The following is a 24,606-nucleotide window of genomic DNA, read 5'->3' as shown; positions in this document are numbered from 1 at the left end:
ATTCCATGATCCTACACGTTTATCTTCCTCATCAAATAATTCGAAAAACATTTTAGCCGACTCCATATAACCCTCTGTCCGGATCCTCACCTTCCTACTAAATAGAATCCAATCAGGTTCAGGAAACATAGGTAGAGGCAACATAAACCATTCTAAAATTTTGTAGGAGAAATAGAGTGAGGCAACCGTTCCAATGATTACACAAACCACTGTGCTGGTGGTTGTACTACCCTGCACCAATGCAGATGCATTTTTTTTCTGCAGCTTTTACCCCGGGAATCCAACCAAGCATCGTGATCATAACGAGAGATGTTATTCTCATCTTATTCTTCTGACACAGTCGTGCACGTTGCTTAATGAGCCACAAAGTTCTGGAACATGAACGAATCAAAATTTATTTAAGTTAATTAACTCTATGCGTGTGTGTGAGAGAGAGAGAGAACATACTAAGAGATTAATCAATAAAATGCACAAGCACTTGTGTGCTGATCTCACAGCCACACGGAAGCAGATATCACACAACAAACAACTTTAAACGTACCTTTCAGTAGCAGTGTCACCATCAGTAACGATCGGAAGTGCATTGCAGGAGCCTGAGAAAATCTTGCGGCCTGGCGAACAAGCAGGGCATTTATGTTGATTGGGGCCTGTTATATTGCAAACCAAAAGTATGTCAAATCAAAGGTATAATAACTGGTGCAGTTGCTTCAATATCCCCACATACACATTTTGAAATGCCTTCAGAAGAATATAAGAAAGGGAACATTACAAAGATGCACTTACAGTGGCTAACACTGGTCTTGTTCAGCAACATGAAAAGCTTATCTTGCGAACTTATCAGGTCAATAGTTTTTGCATTGTAGTGAACATATTCCGCAACAGCCAATACAAGGACCTGCCAATTGGCACAAAGTCGATATTAATCGCTCCAATGAAAACTTAAAGTTGCTACTACATTTTGGGCTGCAAAAGAAATATGCAGAGGTGAACAAATAATCCCAAGGAGTTCTGCTGTTTGGGAAGCAAAATTGTTTCCTTCAAACTAAAGCAAGGAAAAAGCACCAAGCCCGCACATACCAGGCCAAAGGCCCAATTATGAACAACGACAACAAGCAAGGCCTAAGGCCCAGACTCACCTAACAATCACACTAATCATAATTAAATGGTCTAATCGTATTTAGAAAATAACAAAAAACAAAGAATTGAGGAATTTCACCTTGTTTTCCGTACAACCACTTAGAGCAACAGCAAGCAAGCCCTCAATGGTGTAATCATGTTGTGCCCAAATCACATCCATCCTGCTGAAATCAGAAGGCGATTACGGTTTTTCATCATTTGTGAATTAATTAGACAGTTAATTAATTAAAATGTTGAAATAAGTAGAAAAAGGTAAATGTTAAAATAAGTACAAAAGGAGGGGCAGTTATTAATTAATTAAAGGCTGTTGAAATCATTAGATAATTAATTAACAGCAAACTGGTTTGTCACTTGTTAATTAACTCTCATTAAACTAATAAGTAAAGAAGAGGTCTAAGCCAAGGAAATATGTTACCGGTCCGTACGATCGTCGTTTTGGAGCAGAACCTCAAGCGCAGTCTGCAGCTCTGACTTCTCTGATTCATCGAACTCCTCCAACCGCATCACTCCGATCTCTCCGCCGAGCAAAGCCGACGCGAAGTCCGTACGAAAGCATTTCTTGAGCAAGACCGCCGTTTGCAGTGCCGATTTACTGGACTCGTCCACCAACGGCGTCGCTCCCTCTCAGCAGAGGAGGATGAGCTTCGAGGCCTCCATGATTCGTTTGGCATGAGTCAAGCATTCAGGCTTAGCATCTTGAAAAAGCGATTCCAAAGGCGTCTCTCCGAGCTCTCTGTCGAGAAATGCCAACGCGCGGTCCGGCGATTCGACGTCGTAGCAGAGTAGGATGAGCTTCGAGGCCTCCGCGGATCGCTTGGCATAAGTCATGCATTCAGGCTTCTTGTGATGAAAAAAAAACTCCAAAGGCGTCTTTCCGAGCTCTCCGTAGAGAATTGCCGACGCACGGTCCGGCGATTCGAAGTTGTAGCAGAGGATGAGCTTCGAGGTCTCTGCAGGCTTCTTGTCGTGGAAAACCGACTCGATCAGCAGCGAATCGACGGCTTCGCGTTCGATCTTGGTGATTCGGAGATTGTCGTTTTCATGCGAGTTCATCAGGAGCTCCGTGGCTCCAAATCCTTGCATTTCCTATAGTTAATTGGGATTATCAGTACTATTTCTCATCAAATTCAAGATTAATCGAAATAAAATCAAGATTTAAGTTAAAATAATCGATTTTCTTGTCGAACCTGGTCAATCTTTTGAACTATTTGAGCTCCGATCATCAAATCTCTGAACTGCAAGAGCAGTGCAGTATGCATTATGACCAGCTGAAAGTAAATCGCGCTTTGTATACAGGTTTCGAAACCCTAGATCTACTGCGATTTCCAAAGAGAATTTGTAGTCTCTCTGGTGTTTTTAAACTGAGAAGCAGAGAACCAAAATGGGAGGGAAGCGTATAGGGCCAATCCAGTCTTTAACACTTGGTAGCCGCCGACTTCAGACGGTTATTCAGAATTAACTAACTCTCTTCGCTGATCATGAACTTTTTGGTGACGTGTCATTATTCCTTTCTATAAAAACGAATAATATTCTCTAAATCTCTAGATACATATTGCACAATTCATTTGTGTGTTACTGTCATGTGAATGATAGAGCATTCTGTTAATTACAATTTATACATGTGGTTGCTTACACAAGATTTTACAGTAACGAACTAACGATGCATTAATGTCATAATAGGTTCATATCTCTACAACTTATGTATGAATCATAAATTACATTTTTCTTTTGAAAATCCTCTTCGAAGTTCCTATACGTGCTTTCTATAAAACGATTTTTGGGCTGCAAATCACATCTAAGTTTTTGTGTCAAATATAGTCACAAGTGTTTTCACTTTATATCGTCAAACTTATTTTTTACTTTTCCAGATTTTTTAAATATCTTGTATTTAAACAAATACTCCACTTTTCATAGAATAAATAGGAAATACATATATAATATATAATTTATTAGACTCTTATTATGACACATAGACTACCGATTAAATACCCATTAAAATCTCCTCACAAAAGCCTTCCAATTTATTGCCATAATCCTGGATTGTCACGTCCAAAAACTTTTGGCAAAGCCGTCAAACAAATAAAGATGGATAAACAAACAGGGTGCATTTTTTAATTCTCGTCAAATGTGAGTTTTAATCACATTATTAATAATCTATGATGAGGCTAAGTCTACCATCTCTCCTTTAATGTAAAAAAAAATATCGTTTATTTAAGAAGAAGAAAAAAATGCATTTTTATTCGCCGCCATAAACACCTTGTGAGGCACCAAACTTCTGTGGGCCCCAGGTCAGGTTGTTGGCATTGACTTAGTAAATAGTAAGCAGCATATTTTTGTGTAACATGCCAAATTCATTTTAGGAAGTGTACTACAGTCTATATTTGTGTCACTCGTTTATTTGGCTCAGAGCATCATCAATGATGTAGCAACAAAACTTTACAACAAAGCACCGAGAATCGACATTGACAAGCCTTCTACTTGGGTTAATATTTGGGAAAGGTGTGGATGCCGTGCCAGCCACAGAGCCTCGTAACCTTATTATGTACCTGACTGAAGGTTTTATTGCTACGTACCCACTTAGAGCCTGTGATCATTCATAAATGATAAATGAACTTCCCAAAGGCAATGGCTTTCTGTTGGATTTTGCATTTAGGGTGTGCTGAGACTAGCTTAGTAGTTGATCGATAGTTTGTCATCCTCGAAACTTTTTGATTTGGAATCATAGAGCCTGTAATATCTGGTTTTGTGTTCTTGTTCCTGTCGCAGTCGTGAAGTAACGAAACTCTTTGTATAGCAGTTTCATGTTCTGAGACTTGCCGGTTTAATTCTGTGTGTTTATCATTCTCAATGAGCTAGCTGGTCTCGCAAGATAAAAAGGCATATCAGAAACAAGCTGGAGGAAGCCCTAATAAAGAAAAGACGTGAATTCATATGAATGACCTTGCAAACTTGTTGCAAATCTCAATAAGAAAATCAAATTTCATATGCTAGCTAGCTCTTAATTTGTAGTTTTAATTCATGGGCGGGGTTTTTGGTGGAACTGGCTTTGAAATCAATATTGAGATGACATGAGAATTGGCGGGGGGATACGGCATCAAGCGGTTTATTTCTTGGAATTTCGAGAACAATCGAAGATCTTCGTCTTCCTCCTCCGCCGCCGCATCATCATGTTTAGCTTGGAAGAGTCAACTGAGAGAGCTTTTGGAGACAATCATCTCCAATCTGCCATTGGAAAACCTTCAGAATTAAGCATGCAAAGCCGGCTTGGAGAAGAACAAGAGGCGTGGACGGGTGTTCAGAATTAATGCAATACCCTTACACAACAACTACTTAACGCTGTTTTGATGGAATGGATAGAATACCGTCAAAGTTATACAAAAATCGAGTTTCAAAGTGTGAAGTGACTATATTTTCGTACCAAGAAGCAAAGGGAAATCAAGTTCGAGTTTAAGAGGGCATTGCAAAAAATAAACCGTTAATTTAAGTGTGTTTTATTCTCATGATCGGCGTATCCATCGTACGTGCTAATTACATTAAAATTGCTCAACAACTTGGTACGTAATTAATTACATGAAAATTGTATGTGCAAGTAAGATGTCTCGTTCACTTGGTGCACCATTTTGAGGAACGCTTCTTCCAATATAGCGTAAGAGCCCGGTATTGGGGTTGTGTAAGTAGACATCCTTAGGCATACCAATAAACTCAGGATCATCCATCTGATTAAAGCTAATCTCCTTCTCCACACCATCTTCCTGCTGCACAAATATATGCAGTACACAATTGAGTAGATGGGTAACCCACTCGCCATTTGCCGTAGAAAGAGCACATCTCCACGATCCGACAAGTATCCCTTCATGATCATATACTTCGACATTCATTTCACCATTTATCCAGATCCTCACCTTCTCACTAAACAGATAGGGCTCTGGCGCCAGAGACCTACGTAAGATTTTGTAGGCGCAGTAGGCTGATGCAATAGTAATGATGATATTCCAAAACCATGTGCATGTGCTAATAGTACCTAGTAGGAATGCGTTTTCGTCTACAGCATTTACAACAGGAATCCAGCCAGGCAGCAAGATTGCGAAGAAAAATGTTAATCCTAACTTGCCCTTCTGGCTCACTCGTGCACCATGCTTAATGGGAAGCCATAAATTTCTGGAACTGCAAGAATCAAATCAAAATTTATTAAGTTGATTAATTGCGACTGTGTGTGAGAGAGAACATACTAAGAGATTTAAGAAAATACACATCCACACGGAAGAACATATTACACAAGAAACAACTATAAATGCACCTTTTAGTAACGGCGATGTCATCTGTAACGATCGGAAGTGCATTGCAGGAGCTTGAGAAAATCTCGCGGCCTTGCGAACGAGCAGGGCATTTATGTTGATTGGCGCCTGTTGTATTGCAAACCAAAAAGTATGTGAAATGTACAATAATTGGTGTAGTTGCTTCAATATCCGTACATACACATTTTGTAATGCTTTCAGATGAATAAAAGAAAGGGAACATTTAAAAAAATGCACTTACTGTTGCTAACATTGGTCTTTTTCAACAAGAAGAAATGCTTATCTTGCGAATTTGTCAGATCAATAGTAAAATATTTCGAGTCATCCAATACAAGGACCTGTCAATTAGCTCAAAGTCGATATTAATCTCTTCCATGAAAACTTAAAGTTGCTAATATAGTTTTGGCTGCAAAAGAACTATGCAGAAGAGAACAAGTGAATTAGCTCCATTGGCGTATATGGATGGGTGAACTAATAATCCCAGATTCCCAAGTAGTTTGGGAAGCAAAATTGTTCGCTTCAAACTAAAGCAAAGAAACAAGAACAAACCCACACAGATCAGGACAAAGGCCCAATTGTGAACAACATAGACAACAAAAGGGCTAAGGCCCAGACTCCGAACCACTTAACAATCACACTAATCATAATTAAATGGTCTGATCATATTCAGAAAAAAGACAAAAAATGCACCTTCTTTTTTGGAGAACAAAAATCCACCTTCTTGTGCTCACTGAGAGCTAAGCCGTCAACACCGCAACATTTTGGAGCCCAAATCACACGCATCCTGCTGAAATCAAACGCCGAATTAGAATTTTTCATCATTTGGAAATTAATTACAGTTAATTAATTAAAATGTTGAAATAAGTATAAAAGGAGGAACAATTAATTCCACTTCGGAGTTGAAGTAATTACTTAGTATTACGATTTAGTGATATTACTTTTCATTCGTAAATGAGGGGTTTTAGGAATGAAATCATTAGACAGTTAATTAACAGCAATTGGATTGTTACCTTTTACTTAAGTAATTCTAATATTTGGAAAAAGAAAAAATAAGTAATTCTAATAAAATTTGAAAACAAGTGAGTTCGTTACCGGTCGGTATGGTCGTCTTGGAGCAGAATCTTAATCTGCGTCTGCAGTGCTGATTTCTCTGATTCCTCGAACTCCTCCAACGGCGTTGCTCCGAGCTCTCCGCCGAGCAAAGCCAACGTGCAGTCCTTACGAGCGAGAAAGACCACTACGCACCGCGTCGATTTCTCCGGTTCCAACTTGCACACCAATGGTGTCGACGTTCTGAGCTTAACACCCAACAATACCAACACGCCGTCCGTACGCTCATTTTTTTTGAGGAAAAGATTAACGCATGGCGCTGTGTGTAGTGACGCTGTGTGCACCAACGACTTTTCCGATTCGTCCAACTCGTCCACGAATGGCGTCGCTGACAACTTTATTTTGAAGGAAGCCAACGCGCAGTCCTTATGAGCGGGAAAGACCGCAATGTGCCCAGCCCAGTCGATGTATTTATCCGGTTCCAACTTGTAGAGTACCGTAAGCATTATGACCAAACCTATAAATGGCAGGATCAATGGAGTAAGCATTATGACCACCTGAAAGTAATCCAGGTTTTGTAACTCTAGATCTACTTCGTTTTCCAGAGAGAATCTTTAGTTGCTCAGCTCTTTCACACTGAGGAAAAATTTTTAGGTGTACCGGGTACACCAAATTTTTTTGGTGTACCCTCACTCATTAGAATTTTTTTGGTGTACAAAAAGTGAGGGTGCACCAAATTTTTTTGGTGTACCCTCACTAGGGTACACCAAAAAAATTTGGTGTGCCGGGTACACCGAAAAATTACTCCACACTGAGGAGGATGGATAAGGAGTTGTAGCAATCAAAAGAGGAAAAGGAGGTGTAGCATGTAGCAATCAAAAGAGCAAAAGGAGGTGTAGCAAAAGGTAGCAAAAGGAGGTGTAGCAAAAGGAAAAGACAAAAAGGAAAAAGGTTGACTATTTGACGTCATAATGATTTAAAACTACTTTGACGTCAGTGGGGTTGAAATATATTTTTAGAAATTCCTTATTTTTGCTCATTATGTGCTCCCCCTTGTTTGGTTCTAGTTCTCTTTTAAGGTCTTTATTTTGAGCATTTGTGAAGACTAAATGCATATTAGTCACAAGATTAAATTAATTTATATCCAAATACTTAAAATATTTGAAAATTTAATAAAACAAAACAAGAAAATGAGTTTTTAAATGGTTTATGGATTTTAAGTTTATTTTGCTTTATCAAATTCTCAAGTATGTAATTATAATTTCTCCTGTTCTAAGTAAATAGATAAATACTTTGTGAGTTTGTTTCTTTTTTGAAATAAATACATAAATACTTTTATTACAAATGTATGAAATTTTCATCATCTAAATCAAATTGGTTTATTCCGAATCTTGATAGTTATTAAATTTTTACGTATTTTCCACACGTATTCCCCAAATCCCAAATATGAATTTCATTTGAGAAGAACGATTGTCACACCATAAATTATCTTTGTACCTCTTAAGAAAGATCTTTCAAAGAATCAAATTAATGGTGGAAATATCACAGCTAAACTAGTTGCTTACAAATCATATACAGGATTAAAAATTTAAAAGACATGATTGATGGTCACTAATACGAAAGGGGGAATGAACAAGGCTAGGGAGAAACAGATTAAGGGTTCTTTCTCGTCTTCTACTTCAGGCTTCAATGTTCGTAAGTGTAGGAGCTCATATCGTTCCATGACAAGCAGCACTTGATCTTCTTGTTTTGAGGCACATGAAATTTTGGTTCTTTCGGTATAGTTGGATGCTTCATTGACCTAACAACGAAGAAACATGAACACGACGTCAGAAAACTGTATTACACCCTACTGATAAATACGATGAATATCAGAATATGTCTGGCTCAATATAGAAAATTTGACGGGATAAACTACGCTATTGGAGGAACCGAAACCGAAACCACAGATTTGTGATAACCGTAAATCCTACAAAGCCAGAATCAGTGTAACTTAATAAGAGATTTTATCGACTCGCTTTATAAGGATGGATTCCAAAAATTATCTGCACTTTGTTTTTCTGCATATTACGAAAACGATTTTGGAACACACCCTTGTCATTCCAAAATGAGAGTATTCCAATCATGACATTGTTTTATCTTGACATGCAAGAAACTTCAAGAGGAGAAAGGGTCTATGTATAACCCGGTTTACAACCAGATCAAGGAAGTGTTACCTTCTGGGAATGAAAGGCTTGTCAAAGTAGGGCATCGGCTGTGCTTTCGGGACAAGCTCCTTTCTCAATCTTCTTATTTCCTCCTCTTCTGCCAACTGCAAGAGAAAAAACAATAACAAAACTCATATTTCAGGTCGAGAATAACTATGATAATACAAAGCTCATCAAGTGCAATAACTCTTTACCTTCTGCAGTCTCTCTCTTTCCATCTTGTATTGCTCAAACAGGCTCATCTTCTCTGTCACCTGATAGTGCACACAAATACAAAACCAATTTCAGAAAAGGAATTTGTTATCGAGTCTCTTGAAATATCATTTCTCATATATATCTCCAAAGTGACGTTATGGTCATTTCTCACGTAATTAGAGTAACTTCATGGAGTCCATAAATTTAGAAGTGTTCCTAAAGGCACCGATAAAACAACTTTGCCACACACATAGTTTGCATGCACTACTGAGCAGAATGACTGAACATATCAAGACAAGCGCATATTCTCAATGCTCAAGTATTTGAAATCACCTGATGGTCAAACTCAGCTCGCTCTACTGCCCGCATGTCACTGTGGAGCCTCAGGTCGGTTGCTATTGTAATTTCTTTTACCGGAGGTTTCAGCAAGCACTGAGATGACAAACACCAAAGGTATGCATACAAGTTAGTGGTTCAGTCTTGTCTTTCTTGCAATAGCAATAAATCACTTGAATATAGTCCTCTTAATGTGATTTCGAACACCGAATTTGTATCTATACCTCTGGTTCGTCAGTTGTCCATGGGAGGCCCTGAGCAATTGGTATCCGCTGCCTCTCCTCCTCCATCATCATCTCTTGTAACTTCTTCATGAACTCTTCCTCCTTTTGTCTTCCCCTTTCCTGCATTGAGATCACCAAACAAAGTTAGAAGCAATGCGAATGCAAGTAAACTTTCTGAGTACCTTTCGATACCATCCATTTTCCGCACAATTTACCTCTGTTCTTAGCTTGAATGGCTTAGCACTAGTGGCTCTCTGTTGCTGCTTCTTCTTCCATCTCGTTCCTCCCACCGTGCTAGAAGATTCAGAGCTCTGAAATTCGAACCGGAATACAACCTAACCTAAGTTAGCCAATCATTTTCAATCTCCAAAATAATGTGAAAAAATTAAAAACTAGATCTTACATTTCTTCTGTTCCTTCGCCCCCCATTAGAAGTCCTGCTTGAACCACTGTTCAATCAAAATAGCAAATCCAAAATTCAGTCACGACTTACAACAAACACCTGGTGTGCATCCAATTGTCATACTAACCATAGTCAAGTATAATTGCTAACCTTCCCAGACTTCCATCCCAAGAAGAAGAGACTGAAGGACGCCGATCCAGACCGAGATTCTCCAACGTCAAGCACAAATCAGACGGGAAAAACGATGACGATGAAACCTGTGTTTCCGGCGCCTTCGGAGGAGGCTGCAATCCAGGCAATGTCCACTTCTCTACCTTCTTCCCAATCTCTTCCGCCGCCTCCTCCTCCCCATTCTGCTCATCCGAATCCTTCGAGCTCGGAATCGAAAGCAGCTTCTCAAATGCCTGAACCAAATGCATCACCTTCCCACGCTCCGGCACACTCTTCCTCGCCTCTTCCAACAACTTGTCCCTTCTTCTCTTGATTGTCGAACAACCCAATTCACTATCCGGGTCGAAATCACCCGACCCATCTTCAATTTGAAGGTCCTGAATCCTCAAGCCCTCCTCGATTGCTTCCTCCAGTTCACGCTCAGCTCTGTCGCTCTCCTTCAAACTCTCGGATTCGACGTCGTCGTTTTGCTTCTTGAAGAACTCTTCCTGCGACGCCCGCAGATTTTCATACGCAACGCAGAGGCACATCTTCGAATTTCCCTTCTCTTTGCACTTGCAGGCAACATTCGGGTTCTCCTTCTTCGATTTCTTCTTCGCGACGACGAACTTTCTCTCCCGGATCTTGTTCCGGGGCGAACGAACTACCGGGTTTGCGTTCTTGGACGCCGATTTCTGGGACTTCGCTGCCGATTTCGACGCAGGGGAAGCGGTGGGTTTCGGGCCAGGGGAAACATTGGGGTTCGAATTCTCAGTGTATCTCGAGTTGTCGTGCTTCTTGGATCGAGACCCATGCTGGTTTTTCACAGGAGTCACCGCTCCGGCGTTCTTTCTGATCAAATCCATCGGAATGTGACCGAAAAAGAGAGATTATTCGCCAGAAACAACCGGGTTCGTTGAGTTTAGATAAGAAAATCAAGGGTTAGCTTTTTTTTTTCTTTTTTTCTTTTTCTGAAGCGAGGAAAGGATGAGTGAGGATTGATGGATTTGGAGAGAGAAAAAAGAAACGTTAGAGCTGTTGACGCTCAATGTGTAACGGCTATTTTTCTAGGATTATATGTGCACCGTTTGATAAAGCTTTTAAAATTTATGTCTATGTTGAACCGTTAGATTAGGTGTTATTTTAAAAATAAATTATTTTGGGTCGTTTGGATTAAGTGACTAGGAATTTAGGAGAGTGGTGGCGATAGCGGAAGAATTTCATTTAACAACGGTTGCAGCCGAATAAGGCAAGTCGCAATACTGAGATATTTACATGTAGTCCAATGGGGATTTTTAACTATGCATCCCGACTTCAAAGCTTCTGTTTCTAAATTGTTTTAATAATTTCTAACTTTTCCGTCTCTCTCTTCAAACGTAAATTTAAAAAAAAAAAAATATTGCGGAAATACTCCTATTATCTTATTTTGTCAAAATCCGTAGTTTTTTTTAATCAACGAGCATATATACTCAATATGACTATGCAATCTGCAAAAAAATACAAGTATGGACAACCGACATCTTGACGTATATAACAGTTATACGATTAATAATCAATAAATCTCATTAAGAAAACAACATTTGTATATCTAAGAAAACTCACTCGAAATCTCAAGTGAAGCCGCACGGGCATTCAACCAAATTTTTAAGATTGATCCACACATGCATTCAACCATCTATTTCATATATGTAACAAATATAATATAAGCCCTATATATACTTATATAACTAACAGCAATAATAAATAAAGTTGTGTCCCATATATATTCATGACGAGAATAATAAATAGAATATCTATCACAAATATACTCATGGTAATAGTAATAATAGAATATATGTCCATATTTGACACACCGAACCGAGGTCGAGACGTGACGCAACCATGAATATTGTCATATCCCGGACTCCATTGCATCCCAGGTTCGACTCTGTTGGAGCACGATATTGTCCGTTTTGGGCCCTGACCACGCCCTCACGATTTTGTTTCTGGGAACTCAGACGAGAACTTCCCAGGGGAGTCACCCATCATGGGAATACTCTCGCCCGAACTCACTTAACTTCAGAGTTCTGATAGAACCCGAAGCCAGAGAGTTCCCAAAATGCCTCGTGCTATATGGAGGTCAGCATATACATATAAGGCACATCATCCCTTCTCCATTGGTCGATGTGAGATGTGATGGAGCCCGGGTCGAGATGTGACAATATTCATGATTGCAATAATAATTATTGGTATAGAACAAGTGACAAATACTTTGACACATATTTGTACAATCTTGTGTTATTACTAGTCATTTATTTGTTTTGTGAAATGATATATGTATGTATTGTTAATATCAACCATGAGTATATCTGTCAACCATGAATATATCTGGAATAAATATTATATTTAAAATTATTGTCCAGCATGTGTATGTCCGCGCAGATACTATATTTATTCATGGTTCAATCCCTTTTGGATTCAATCTCGAGTAGATTATTTTATATATAGTTATATACAACTGATTTCCAAATGGGATTGATTGGTTTTTAATCACATGCGACGTATTACTCACGTCTTAAAAATTTGCTATTCTTTATTTTAATCATATCTTAAAATCTCAATTGAATACAATTTTTTGAATTTGGATCCTTGTTGGATTCTCTTTGTGAGAATCTCATAAATTTGTGAATCATATATGTTCATCGTACATCATACAATCAGAAATTATTTTATATATTTTATTTAAAAATAAATAAAAATAGTACTTAATAAAAATTAATTATACGTGTACGATAAACATATATAATTTACAAATATCTAAAATGATCCGGAGTGTATTCTGTTGACGACTTTTCAAGGTCAATGCCTTTATGAGTGGAGATATTTTTTTTTAACAGAATGTTGTACTTGTGAGATAGGAATACTTGGCCGCCACGCTTGAGGAATGGCGCGAAAACTATGAGAAGGAGATGACCACGCAACTCAATTTATCCCCTAAAAAAGGAGAAAAAGGTCTCGTTGCAATTCCTCGTTTTTTACTGTTTTCAATTCTTCTCCTTTTGCAATTCCATGATCCATCGGAACCCTAAAACCCTAGATTCTGATTATTGTTCTTTTATTTCAATTGGGGGTTTCTGAGGTTTAACTTGGTTAATTCGCAGACAATTCATGGCGCAGAACAGCGCCGGCGGCGCGGAGGCGCGCGCCCGATCACGTGACGATCTGAGCGGCGAGGTTGGGTCCTTTGAGGGTAAGATTAATCCCAAGAACTTCGGCGACAGGGTTTACAGGGGAAGGCCATCGGAGCTTGACTACAAGGTTAAAAAGTCCAGGAAGAAGAAGGAGCGGGACCCAATTGATGCGGAACCTGCCTCCGTGTTTCGCCGGAGCAAAAGGCGTCGCCTTTGTGAAGATAGCGTCCTCAGTGTTTCGGTGGAGGAAGAAGGTGTTTACAAGCCGGTGAACAGCGAAACCGGGAAGGCGTACGAGGAAATTATTGAAGTGATTCAGAAACAGTTGGGTGGGCAGCCTCTGAGTGTAGTCGGCGCGGCGGATGAGATTTTGGATGTTCTTAAAAATGAGAGCTTTGAGGATTCTGAGAAGAAAAAGGAGATTCAGAAGTTGTGGAATCCGATAGCGGATGAAGTTTTTGATCGGTTGGTTTCGATTGGGAGGCGGATCACGGATTACGGAGCTGGGATTGATGCCTTGGATGATGGCGGTGAAACTGTTGATGACGATGGGGGTGTTGCGGTACGATTTGAACAGGATGAGGAGGAGGAGGAGGAGGAGAGTAGTGATCTCGATATGGTCATGGAAGATGAGGAACAGGATAGGAATAATGTGGTCATTCCGAGCAAGTCAGGGGCAATGCAAATTGGTGGTGAGATTGATGACGATGATATGCAGGAAGCGGATAATGATGGTTCGAGCCTTAATGTTCAGGACATTGGTGCTTATTGGCTTCAGAGGAGGATCTTTGAGGCTTATGAGAAAAATATTGATCCAGTTCAATGCCGGAAGCTTTCTGAAGAAGTTCTCCAGATACTTGCCGAAGACGATGACAGGGGAGTTGAAACGAGGTTGTTGATGCACCTTCAGTTTGACAAATTCAACCTTGTTAAGCTTCTAGTGCGAAACCGGTTGAAAATTGTCTGGTGCACCCGTTTAGCGAGAGCTGAAAGCGAAGATGAGAGGAAGAAAATCGAGGAGGATATATTGCATTCTGATCCAGATTTGGCTGCAACTTTACAACAGTTGCACAACACGAGGGCCAGCATGAAAGAGAGGCAAAAGAACTTGGAGAAGAGTATTAGAGAAGAGGCTCGCAGGTTGAAGGATGAGACTGCTGGGAACGAGCTTGGGGATAGAGATGGTGGAAGTTATTGGTTCAGAGGCAAGGCGCGGTTGCTTGATCTTGATAGCCTTGCTCAAGAAGAAAGTAGATTCTTGGTGTCTAACAAGTGTGTGTTTCCACTCAGGTCTCGCAAAGAAATGAAAAAGGGATATGAGGAAATTCATGTTCCAGCATTGAAGCCTCAACCATATCCTGATCATGAGCTTGTAAAAGTATCTGCCATGCCTGATTGGGCACAACCGGCTTTCAAAGGGATGAGCCGGTTGAACAGAATACAAAGCAGAGTCTATGGGGCTGCTCTTTTCAAAGCTGACAATATCCTCTTATGTGCTCCCACTGGTGCAGGTAAAACTAATGTTGCAGTGCTTACTATACTTCATCAGATTGGGCTAAACACGAACAAGGAGGATGGTACTATAAACCACAGTGGTTATAAGATTGTATATGTTGCTCCTATGAAAGCGCTGGTGGCTGAAGTTGTTAGCAATTTGTCTAATCGTTTGCAGGACTATGATGTCACGGTGAAGGAGCTTAGTGGTGACCAGACACTCACTCGCCAACAAATTGAAGAGACTCAAATTATTGTCACAACTCCAGAGAAGTGGGATATCATTACCTGAAAGTCAGGTGATCGTACTTGCACACAACTTCTAAAACTTTTAATTATTGATGAAATTCATCTACTTCATGACAATAGAGGTCCTGTTCTTGAAAGCATTGTTGCTAGAACTGTTAGGCAGATTGAGACCACAAAAAACCATATCCGGTTGGTGGGATTATCTGCTACACTCCCTAACTATGAAGATGTGGCGAAGTTCTTGCCGTGTTACAAAGGGGCTGTTTCATTTTGACAATAGTTTCAGACCTGTACCCCTTTCGCAACAATATATTGGAATCACAATAAGGAAGCCACTGCAGAGGTTGCAGTTGATGAATGATATTTGTTATGAAAAGGTGATTTCTATGGCTGGAAAGCATCAAGTTCTTATCTTTGTGCATTCAAGGAGAGAAACGGCTAAAACAGCTTGTGCTATACGAGATACTGCACTTGATAAAGGCACTGTTGGTAGGTTTCTGAAAGAAGACAGTGCCAGCCATGAGATTCTTAATGTTCATAAAAATTTGGTCAAGAGCAATGATCTCAAAGGTCTTCTGCCATATGGTTTTGCTATTCATCATGCTGGGTTGAACAGGGATGATCGCCAACAGGTTGAAGCTCTTTTCTCTGATGGGTATGTACAAGTTTTAGTTTCCACTGCAACACTTGCTTGGGTGTGAATCTGCCAGCTCACACCGTGATAATCAAAGGGACTCAGATCTATAATCCAGAAAATGGAGCATGGACTGAACTAAGTCCTCTTGATATTATGCAGATGTTGGGTCGGGCAGGACGACCTCAGTACGATTCAGAAGGAGAAGGGATAATCATCACTGGCCACAAGGAATCACAATACTATCTTTCCTTGATGAATCAACAACTACCTATTGAAAGTCAATTAGTCTCCAAGTTGGCTGACCAATTGAATGCTGAAATTGTTCTTGGAACAGTTCAAAATGCTAGAGAAGCCTCTGATTGGTTAACACACACTTACCTGTTTGTTCGCATGTTAAAAGAACCAACCCTGTATGGTTTGGAATCGGATATTCGCAGAAGAGATAGTCAGTTGGAGGAGAGGCGTGCGGATCTGATCCATTCTGCTGCAACCATTTTGGACAGAAACAATTTGATCAGGTATGATAGAAAAAGTGGATACTTCCAGGTCACAGACCTGGGGCATATTGCGAGTTATTATTATATAACTCATGGAACAATATCCGCATATAATGAGCTATTAAAGTCCACAATGGGTGATATAGATCTGTTTCGGTTGTTTTCACTAAGTGAGGATTTTATGTACATCACTGTGCGGCAGGATGAAAAGATGGAACTCGCACAACTACTGGACCGTGTTCCTGTCCCGGTCAATGACGGTCTGGAAGAGCCCAGTGCCAAGATTAATGTTTTGCTGCAAGCTTATATTTCACAACTGAAACTTGAAGGGCTTTCTTTGTCATCTGATATGGTTTTCATTACTCAGAGTGGGGGGCGTCTTCTACGGGCTATTTTTGAGATTGTCTTGAGACAAGGATGGGCTCAGCTAGCAGGAAAGGCATTGAAATTGTGCAAAATGGTTGACAAGAGGATGTGGGGCGTCCAAACACCCCTTCGCCAGTTCAATGGGTTAATAACGAATGATATTTTGATGAAATTAGAGAAGAAGGACTTGGCCTGGGAAAGATATTATGACCTCTCTCCACAGGAGCTGGGGGAGCTTATTCGTATGCCAAAGATGGGAAGACCGCTTCATAAGTTCATCCACCAGTTCCCCAAATTAAACCTTGCAGCCCATGTCCAACCGATTACTCACACAGTACTAAAGGTCGAGCTTGTTATAACACCAGACTTTCAGTGGGAGGACAGAATTCATGGATATGTGGAGCCCTTTTGGGTAATTGTGGAGGATAATGACGGTGAGTGCATTCTTCATCATGAATATTTTCTACTGAAGAAGCTGCATATTGATGAGGATCATACTTTGAACTTCGCAGTTCCAATTTATGAACCACTTCCTCCCCAATACTACATTCGTGTTGTGTCGGATAGGTGGCTTGGGTCGGAGACTGTTTTGCCTTTCTTTCAAGCACCTCATCTTACCTGATAAGTATCCTCCACCTACAAAGTTATTGGACTTGCAACCATTTCCCTTGGCTGCACTAAGGAATCCAGTGTTCGAAGCTCTGTATGATCATGATTTTAAGCATTTTAATCTTATTCAGACTCAGGTCTTCACTGTTCTGTATAATTCAGATGAGAACGTTTTAGTTGCTGCACCAACAGGTAGTGGGAAGACCATATGTGCAGAGTTTGCCATATTGAGGAATCATCAAAAGGGCACTGAAGCTGATAGTCCTGTCATGCATGTTGTGTATATTGCACCTTTTGAAGCTCTTGCTAATGAGCGTTACAGTGACTGGGAAAGGAAGTTGGAAAGGGTCTCAATCTGTGCGTTGAAAAATTATCTGGGGAAATAAATATAGACCTGAAACGGCTTGAGAAAAGTCATATTATCATCAGCACTCCGGAGAAATGGGATGCTTTATCTCGCCGCAGGAAAGAGTGGAAACATGTTCAACAGGTTAGTCTTTTTATTGTAGACGAACTCCACTTGATTAGTGGTCAATGTGGTCCAATCTTGGAGGCAATAGTCTCTAGGATGAGATATATATCAACTCAATCCGAGAACATGATTCGTATTGTGGCTCTCTCAACTTCTCTTGGAAATGCAAAGGATCTTGGAGAATGGATAGGGGCTACCTCTCACAGCGTTTTCAATTTTCCTCCTGCGGCGCGTCCAGTGCCTCTTGAAATACAGATTCAGGGGGTGGATTTTGCTGATTTTGAAGCGAGAATGCAAGCAATGATGAAACTAACATACACTGCCATTGTCCAGCATGCCAGGAATGGTGAACCAGCTCTTGTGTATGTTCCTACAAGGAAACACGTCCGACTAACTGCTGAGCATCTGGTGACTTGCTCAAACGTAAACAATGAGAAACCACCTTTTTTATTGCGATCTTGGGAAGGTCATATCGAGTCTTTGATTGGAAGCTTTAATGATGAAAGATTGCAATCCACTTTGTGCATTGGAGTGGGCTACTTGCATGAGGACTTAACTAGTTCAGATCAACAAATTGTGTCACAGCTTTATGAATCTGGTTGGATTCAAGTGTGTGTAGTAAGTAGTTCAATGTGTTGGGGAGTGCCGCTGTCAGCCCATTTGGTGGTTGTGATGGGAACCTAATATTATGACTGCCGGGAAAATGTTCACACTGATTACCATGTTACTGATCTGTTGCAGATGATGGGCGGTGCCAATCGCCCTCTGCTAGATGATTCTGGGAAGTGTTTCATCCTCTGCCACACGCCTCATAAAGAATACTACAAGAAGTTCTTGTATGAAGCGTTGCCTGTTGAAAGCCGTTTCCACCATTACCTACATGATAATGTGAATGCGGAAATTGTTGCTGGAATGATTGAGAACAAGCAAGACGCAGTTGATTATCTTACATGGACCTTCTTGTACAGGAGGATCACACAAAATCCCAACTATTATAATCTCCAAGTAGTTAGTCAGCGGCATCTTTCTGAACACCTCTCGGAGCTTGTTGAAACGACACTGAGTGATTTGGAAGCAAGCGAGTGCGTTGCTATCAAGAATGAAATAAACCTATCTGCCTTGCCTTTTGGCATGATAGCATCGTATTATTACATCAGTTATACAACTGTAGAGCGATTCAGTTCTTCTTTAACTTCCAAAACAAAGATGAAGGGTCTTCTGGAGATTCTAGCTCAAGCTTCAGAGTATTCACAGCTTCCCATACGAAATGGGGATGAAGAGGTGGTCCGAAGGTTAATTAACCACCAAAGGTTCTGTTTCGAGAATCCCAAATGCAGAGACCCTCATGTGAAAGCAAATACGCTGCTTCAGGCTCACTTCTCCAGGCAACCTGTAGGAGGGAACCTAACAATGGACCAGCAAGAGGTGATCCTTTCCGCAACTAGGTTGGTTTATGCAATGATTGATATAATTTCCAGGAACGGCTGGCTAAGACTTGCTGTCCAAGCGATGGAGTTGAGCCAGATGGTGACTCAGGGTATGTGGGACTGTGATTCAGAGCTTCTACAGCTTCCTCATTTCACAAAGGAGCTGGCAAAGAGATGTCAAGATAATCCTGAGAAGAGCGTGGAAACCGTATTTGATTTGAAAGAGATGGAAGACAATGAGAGACGCAAGCTACTCAAGATGTCAGATGCACAGTTGCTTGATGTTCAGCGGTTTTGCAACCGGTTTCCTGACATTGATGTGAATTATGAGGTCCTGGGTTGCGAAAGTATTAACGCTGGGGAAGATAAGATCACACTGCAAGTCAGTCTTAATCGCAAGCTCGAGGGGCGGACGGACGTAGGTCCTGTTGATGCTGCGAGATATCCCAGGGGAAAGAAGAAGGGTGGTGGCTTGTAGTTGGAGATACCAAGACTGACTCCTTGCTTGACATCAAGAAAGTTTCCGTGCAGAAGAAGTCAAAGATAAAGCTCGAATTCGCTGCTCCTGCAGCCGAAACTGCCGGGAAGAAGACGTACACCCTATATTTCATGTGTGATTCGTACATGGGATGTGATCAGGAAATCAGTGTTGATATTAATTGAAGCAGTGGGAGCCTGAAGAGAAGTTTCTTCTTCAATTTATTTTGCTCGCTTCTATTTTTAATTCCGGCCGTTTTCTACAAACCTTTATATATATATATATATATTAGTTTTTTGTGATGGCTTTGAAGGTGATTCTTACACTGTAAAGAATCATCCTAACATTGGATTTTCTTATGTAAAATCGAACGATCAGACTATTCGATTTTACAAGTTTTGGTACTTCCCCAGAAATGCATATCCAAGGGCACATGATCAATATGTACTTGACAAGATTGCAGGTATACCATTTATTTATCAGTTACGAATTTTGATTCATTTTATTTTATTGGAGAAGAAGATCAATATTCTAAACTACTTTACTGTACGGAAATAGAATTGGACACGCATATGATGAGTGTAAGAGAGAAAACAATTTATCTACTTACCCTACTTCTTTACCCCCAATATTTTTCATATCTTTTGATATTCGGTCAGTTGTATATGTAAACGCTCGTTACCATCTCATAGTTAAAAAAAAAAAAAAACGTTCGAAAATCATTCCTCTAATATTTTTAGTTTATTTTGAAACGATAGGGCCGTTTGTTGTCAAAAACTTAATGTTGACTTTCTTTGACATTGTTATTGACTTGAAGCACTTCCTTCCAACGCCTTGGAAAGCACCAGTGGCTGAAGAAGAAGGGACTGCAAATTTGACAATATTCTTACAATCTGAGCTTCACAACATTTAATTACAGGTAAGTCTTCTTTGTGTATGTATATATATATGTTATTTTAAAATAAAATTGAGTAATTATAAGAGTTCGTTTGGGAGTGCCTATAAATATTTGTATTGATTGGGAGAAAACAATGATTACGTTTAATGTGCAATGTTGATGAGCTTGAAACTCAATAACAAAAAAATGACAGTCTATAAACGAAATTGTCGGAATAGACCAATTAAACATAGATTTGGTCTGGTTCAATCTTTTTTAAATTTTTTGTGGTATCCAATCCGAGCCAAGGCGTTATATTGTAGTTAGTTTGGTCACGATTTAAGAGTAAAACCGATTCAACTTAGACTATGCCCACCTCTAATTAAATGATTGATTTCAATTAAAAAATGTGTGAACACGCCACACCGTTTGATCACTTTCAAAACAAACGACGCGTCGTTGCAAACCGTTCTTTGGACTAGGACGTGGCGAAATGCTAGTGGCAGTCAAAATTCTTACACTGATAATTACCTGACAGAATCTTTTTCGTGCTCATCCATACAATCCAGAATCAAAGTGGCATTTATCGTAATTTTAACGAGGATCATTACCTCTTTCAGTAATTTTATCAACCAGAAAGTTTCAATTCTTCGGACCCCAAAAAAAACCACAAATGGCCTATAAAACCCGCCAGCGCCAAAATTTTACCCGATCCCCAATCTCTATCGTTCCGATTCAGATTTGATCAAATTTCTATCTCTGATCGTCAATTCGAGATTTTATTCGTTCAATTCAATCTTTTCTCTACCGGTTGATCCCAATTTCTTACCTCGCCGTGCCTCCAATCCGATTCTAGGGTTAGGGTTTTGAAAAATCCAGAAACTTTTCGATCCGAAAAGGGTTTTTTCTTGACCTGCGAAAAATTGTTTACCCGATAGGTTTTTGTGGTCCGAAAGATCAAAGGAATTATCAGAAATTTTGAGAAATTTTTTTGGTTTTTGAAGTTTCCAATTTTATATTATTTTCATCTGTATAAATTGGGGATAAACAGCTTACTGCATGTTTCTTCAATTGCTCGTAAAGTAGTTTTTAAAATTAAAAGTACAGTAATTTTGGGGGTTTGAATTTTGAGAAGCTGATTTTTGGGTGCTTTTGTCAGTTGCCGGGACGTCAATATTTTCAGGTAAGGATCAGCTTCTTCAGCTAAGCCCAGTCGTACTAATTTTTTTTTTAATAAATTTTTAAATTAGATTCTTTCTTTTTCTTTTTCTTTTTTTATAAATTAATATGCTTTTTAGATAATTGTTTGACTGTTGGACAATAATTGTCTGCTTTTAGTGCCCCTGCATGTGTTGCAAATTGCCATATAGAAATTGGTATAAAACAATATTCAAAACCTGGGTTTTTGCAAAAGATGATGCTTTGAAGTTAACATGGTATGTTCTTTTTTTAAGGAATCAGTGTCACTATTACTTGTCGAAAGGAAAAATGAGAGAATTGTTACCTGATGCGGTTGTTTTAAATTCGGTATTTGTTGTGAAAGGACGAACAATGTTTGTTCATTCTTATGTAGTATGTAATCTGTTTTCATTTATAGTTAGCGCCGATTAAGTCAAGTCATTCAAAGGGGTTTGTTTCATGTAGAATTGTTATTTTCTTCTCGTTTGTGAGATGTTTGGTTGCGGCTTTCTGCTTTTTGTGGGGGTTTTAGATATGTAAATGCTGTATTGCATATTCAATGCTCCATTTCAAATTTGGCTTCACTTTGCAGGACAAAATGATAAACAAACGGCCTTTTGATGTTGAGGATTCTTATGAGGTTGCTTGTAAGCACCCAAGACGATTGGAACATGCTAATGAGCCTGCTCCAATTGTGGATACTTTTCCTTTGAGTAGCAGCCCCCAGAAATTTCAAATTTCAGGTACCAAATAGTTGCTTGGTCAATTGGTCAATTGGTCGATAATAATTTCATTTTCAAGTTGTGCGTATAATGATTGGCGGAAAACTTAGAAGATGTAAATGCATAAAATGCGCCGCGGATCTGGAATTGCAATTTGGAGTTTAATCTGGACTATTAACACAACCTGACCTTTGAATAGAAATAATGGCATCAGTGTTTGTTATTCTGATGTAAGTTAGTGTAATCTGATGTGAGTTAGTATATTGTTTACGAGGACTAATGCATGGTTTTTATTAGCTTAGTGTAATCTGTAGATATTGAGTTTGATCTTATAGCTGATGTAATTACAATATGAAGATGGTGAAGGTGACGGGAGTTTTAGTAAATGTCCAGACGAAGGAAGGTCTGCAAGTGACTTGGGAACTGAATCCTCAAATGAGACCTACAAAGAACTTGAAACTGGTGCCTCTGGAAGCTCCTTCCGATTTTGGTGGGCCAACAACAATATGTTTGAAGCTCATGCAAGACCTGAGGCAGCAGGGCATCTATCATTATTCCCAGAATTTTTTTCACCTGCAAACCATTTGAGGGCTTTTCTTCATTCTGATGTGATCTGCTCATCTCCTGTTGATTGTCCTCCTCAAAAGCTAGTTTCTATCGGACCTCAGCATCAAGCTTATGTTCCAGAATGGGGCCACGAGGGTTCACACTCTTCAAATCATCTGGAGAAATTGGATCCTCGGCGCGAAGTTTCATATGTTTCTGGCCAAGGCCTTAGTGTCAATCAGGAGAAGCTGATGGGTACCTGTATCATTTCTATGCCTGAGTTGGATACATTTGAAAACTATTTATGTGAAGATGTGAGAGCTAGAAACAACTGTAAGTGTGCTGATGCAGGTTCTGTTAGATGCGTGAGACAGCATGTCATGGAAGCAAAAGAGAAATTAAGGGAAGACCTTGGACATCACCTATTTGAAGAGTTAGGCTTTTATGAAATGGGAGAGGAGGTTGCTGAGAAATGGACTAAAGAGGAAGAGCGTGCCTTCCACGATGCCATCCTCTCTAACCCTGCATCATTGGGTAAGAACTTCTGGCACCACCTCTCAGTGGCTTTTCCTTTGCGACCGCACAAAGACCTTGTCAGCTATTATTTCAATGTTTTCATGCTCCGTAAGCGTGCTGAGCAGAATAGGTTTGACCCTCTAAACATTGATAGTGACGATGATGAGTGGCAAAAGAGCGAACTTGGAGTGGTCAATGATGACAAGGACGCTTTGGTGGAATCTCCTGTAAATCTAGATGCTCTTGCCTATAACCATGTAGAACATTTAGGCTGTTTCAATGAGCACATTGAGGATGCTGATGACGTAGATGGTTGTAATGATGGTGCCAATGTGGTTGGTTGTGATGGAATTAAGGATGAGGATGCAGGTGATATAGATGATGGCTCAGGAGCTCATGTTGAGAATCCCCCAGGTGATGGTGGTGGTGCTACTGAAACTCGGCTTTTGGATAAAACTCCTAGCAGTAACAGAGAGAATTATGATATTCAGGATGATTCTTGCACATCATATGAGTATCAGCAAGACAGTTGAGTTATATGCTCCTCTTTCGGAGGAGAAAGATTCAAGAATTGCAGTGTAGAATGACAACTCGTCTATTTAAGTATGCAAAGCATCTTGACTGGCCTGCATCAGCACAATTAGATGCTGAGATGGCAAAGGTTGGAGGTGAACTACAGTACGACAAATAATTCCTCGCACTGTTGTTCGAATCAAGCCAGCTTTGGGCTGTACAAACTCCTAAATCCTTTTGTTCATGACTTCGAGAACCCTGAAGGAGGAGCTTCAAGTTGGTGATCGATTATTAACTCTTCAAAGGTGGTTTTTCAGTTCTTGGAAGAAGGCAGCTACAGATGTAGGTTTCTAGTACACGATTGGTGTCCTCCGTCTACTAGTCAAAGGGATTACCGTGGCCGGGAAACTCCCTCCTTCAGTGAATAGGGTAGAATTTCATTACCCAAGTTCTTCCGTGAGACGAAAATCCTGTTTTTCCTTCTGAGGATGAGTCCCGTGAGAATAGTAACACAAAAGGGATGGTTTTCATCAAAGAAATTGAATCAAAAGTTCGTTATCAAGAATTTACACTGCATCTTTTTGTTTTTGGTAGTGAGGTTAATTTCATTTTATTTTTTGTGTTCGTTTTCCCAGTGTTGTCACTCTTATTTGATACTATTTCTCTCAATCCTTCGGAAATGAATTTTTACATGAATTTAATTAGTGTCCAAACTTCTCTAGAAAGCTTTTTAATATATATATACAAACATATATATATATATATATATATATTTTATGGATTCTCCGTTATTTTACTGTCCAATGTCAATTTTTATGTCAACATTCTAAAACATTGTACTAAAAACATGAGTAGAC

General features: G+C 39.7%; 3 protein-coding genes and 1 pseudogene across 5 annotated transcripts; 2 read left to right on the top strand and 2 right to left on the bottom strand.

Moving 5' to 3' along the window:
* Nucleotides 1-141: 141 nt before the first annotated feature.
* LOC125474221 lies at nucleotides 142-1,641 on the bottom strand. The gene is made up of 5 exons (XM_048577653.1): nucleotides 1,553-1,641; nucleotides 1,217-1,298; nucleotides 784-895; nucleotides 542-647; nucleotides 142-371 (listed from the first exon to the last, which is right to left on the bottom strand). The coding sequence occupies exons 1-5, from the start codon at nucleotides 1,639-1,641 to the stop codon at nucleotides 227-229; spliced, it is 534 nt and encodes a 177-aa protein (XP_048433610.1). The 3' UTR covers nucleotides 142-226.
* Nucleotides 1,642-7,911: 6,270 nt separating this feature from the next.
* Nucleotides 7,912-11,139, bottom strand: LOC103955680 (protein WVD2-like 4). Its single transcript, XM_009367581.3, has 8 exons — nucleotides 9,998-11,139; nucleotides 9,848-9,893; nucleotides 9,660-9,755; nucleotides 9,445-9,564; nucleotides 9,218-9,316; nucleotides 8,884-8,943; nucleotides 8,699-8,793; nucleotides 7,912-8,283 (listed from the first exon to the last, which is right to left on the bottom strand). The coding sequence occupies exons 1-8, from the start codon at nucleotides 10,861-10,863 to the stop codon at nucleotides 8,169-8,171; spliced, it is 1,497 nt and encodes a 498-aa protein (XP_009365856.2). The 5' UTR covers nucleotides 10,864-11,139; the 3' UTR covers nucleotides 7,912-8,168.
* Nucleotides 11,140-12,893: 1,754 nt separating this feature from the next.
* On the top strand, nucleotides 12,894-19,812 carry LOC125468028 (annotated as a pseudogene).
* On the top strand, nucleotides 19,715-24,450 carry LOC103955679. Of its 3 annotated transcripts, XM_048577990.1 has the most exons (4): nucleotides 19,715-19,859; nucleotides 20,214-20,315; nucleotides 22,045-22,195; nucleotides 22,532-24,450. In XM_048577990.1, the coding sequence occupies exons 3-4, from the start codon at nucleotides 22,051-22,053 to the stop codon at nucleotides 23,767-23,769; spliced, it is 1,383 nt and encodes a 460-aa protein (XP_048433947.1). In that variant the 5' UTR covers nucleotides 19,715-19,859; nucleotides 20,214-20,315; nucleotides 22,045-22,050; the 3' UTR covers nucleotides 23,770-24,450. The 3 variants fall into 3 exon arrangements, with proteins under 3 accessions (XP_048433947.1, XP_048433948.1, XP_048433946.1); XM_048577991.1 differs by lacking the exons at nucleotides 19,715-19,859; nucleotides 20,214-20,315 and adding an exon at nucleotides 20,618-21,456 and having other exon boundaries at nucleotides 22,568-24,450; XM_048577989.1 differs by lacking the exons at nucleotides 19,715-19,859; nucleotides 20,214-20,315 and adding an exon at nucleotides 20,818-21,456.
* The last annotated feature ends 156 nt before the right edge of the window (nucleotides 24,451-24,606 follow it).

Source organism: the organism of the source record quoted next, unplaced genomic scaffold, assembly GCF_019419815.1.
Source record: "Pyrus x bretschneideri cultivar Hongxiangsu unplaced genomic scaffold, Pyrus_bretschneideri_v1 Contig12, whole genome shotgun sequence".
Taxonomy (NCBI): Eukaryota; Viridiplantae; Streptophyta; class Magnoliopsida; order Rosales; family Rosaceae; genus Pyrus; species Pyrus x bretschneideri.
Note: the sequence above shows the minus strand (reverse complement) of the source record. Positions and strands in the feature narration are given on the sequence as shown.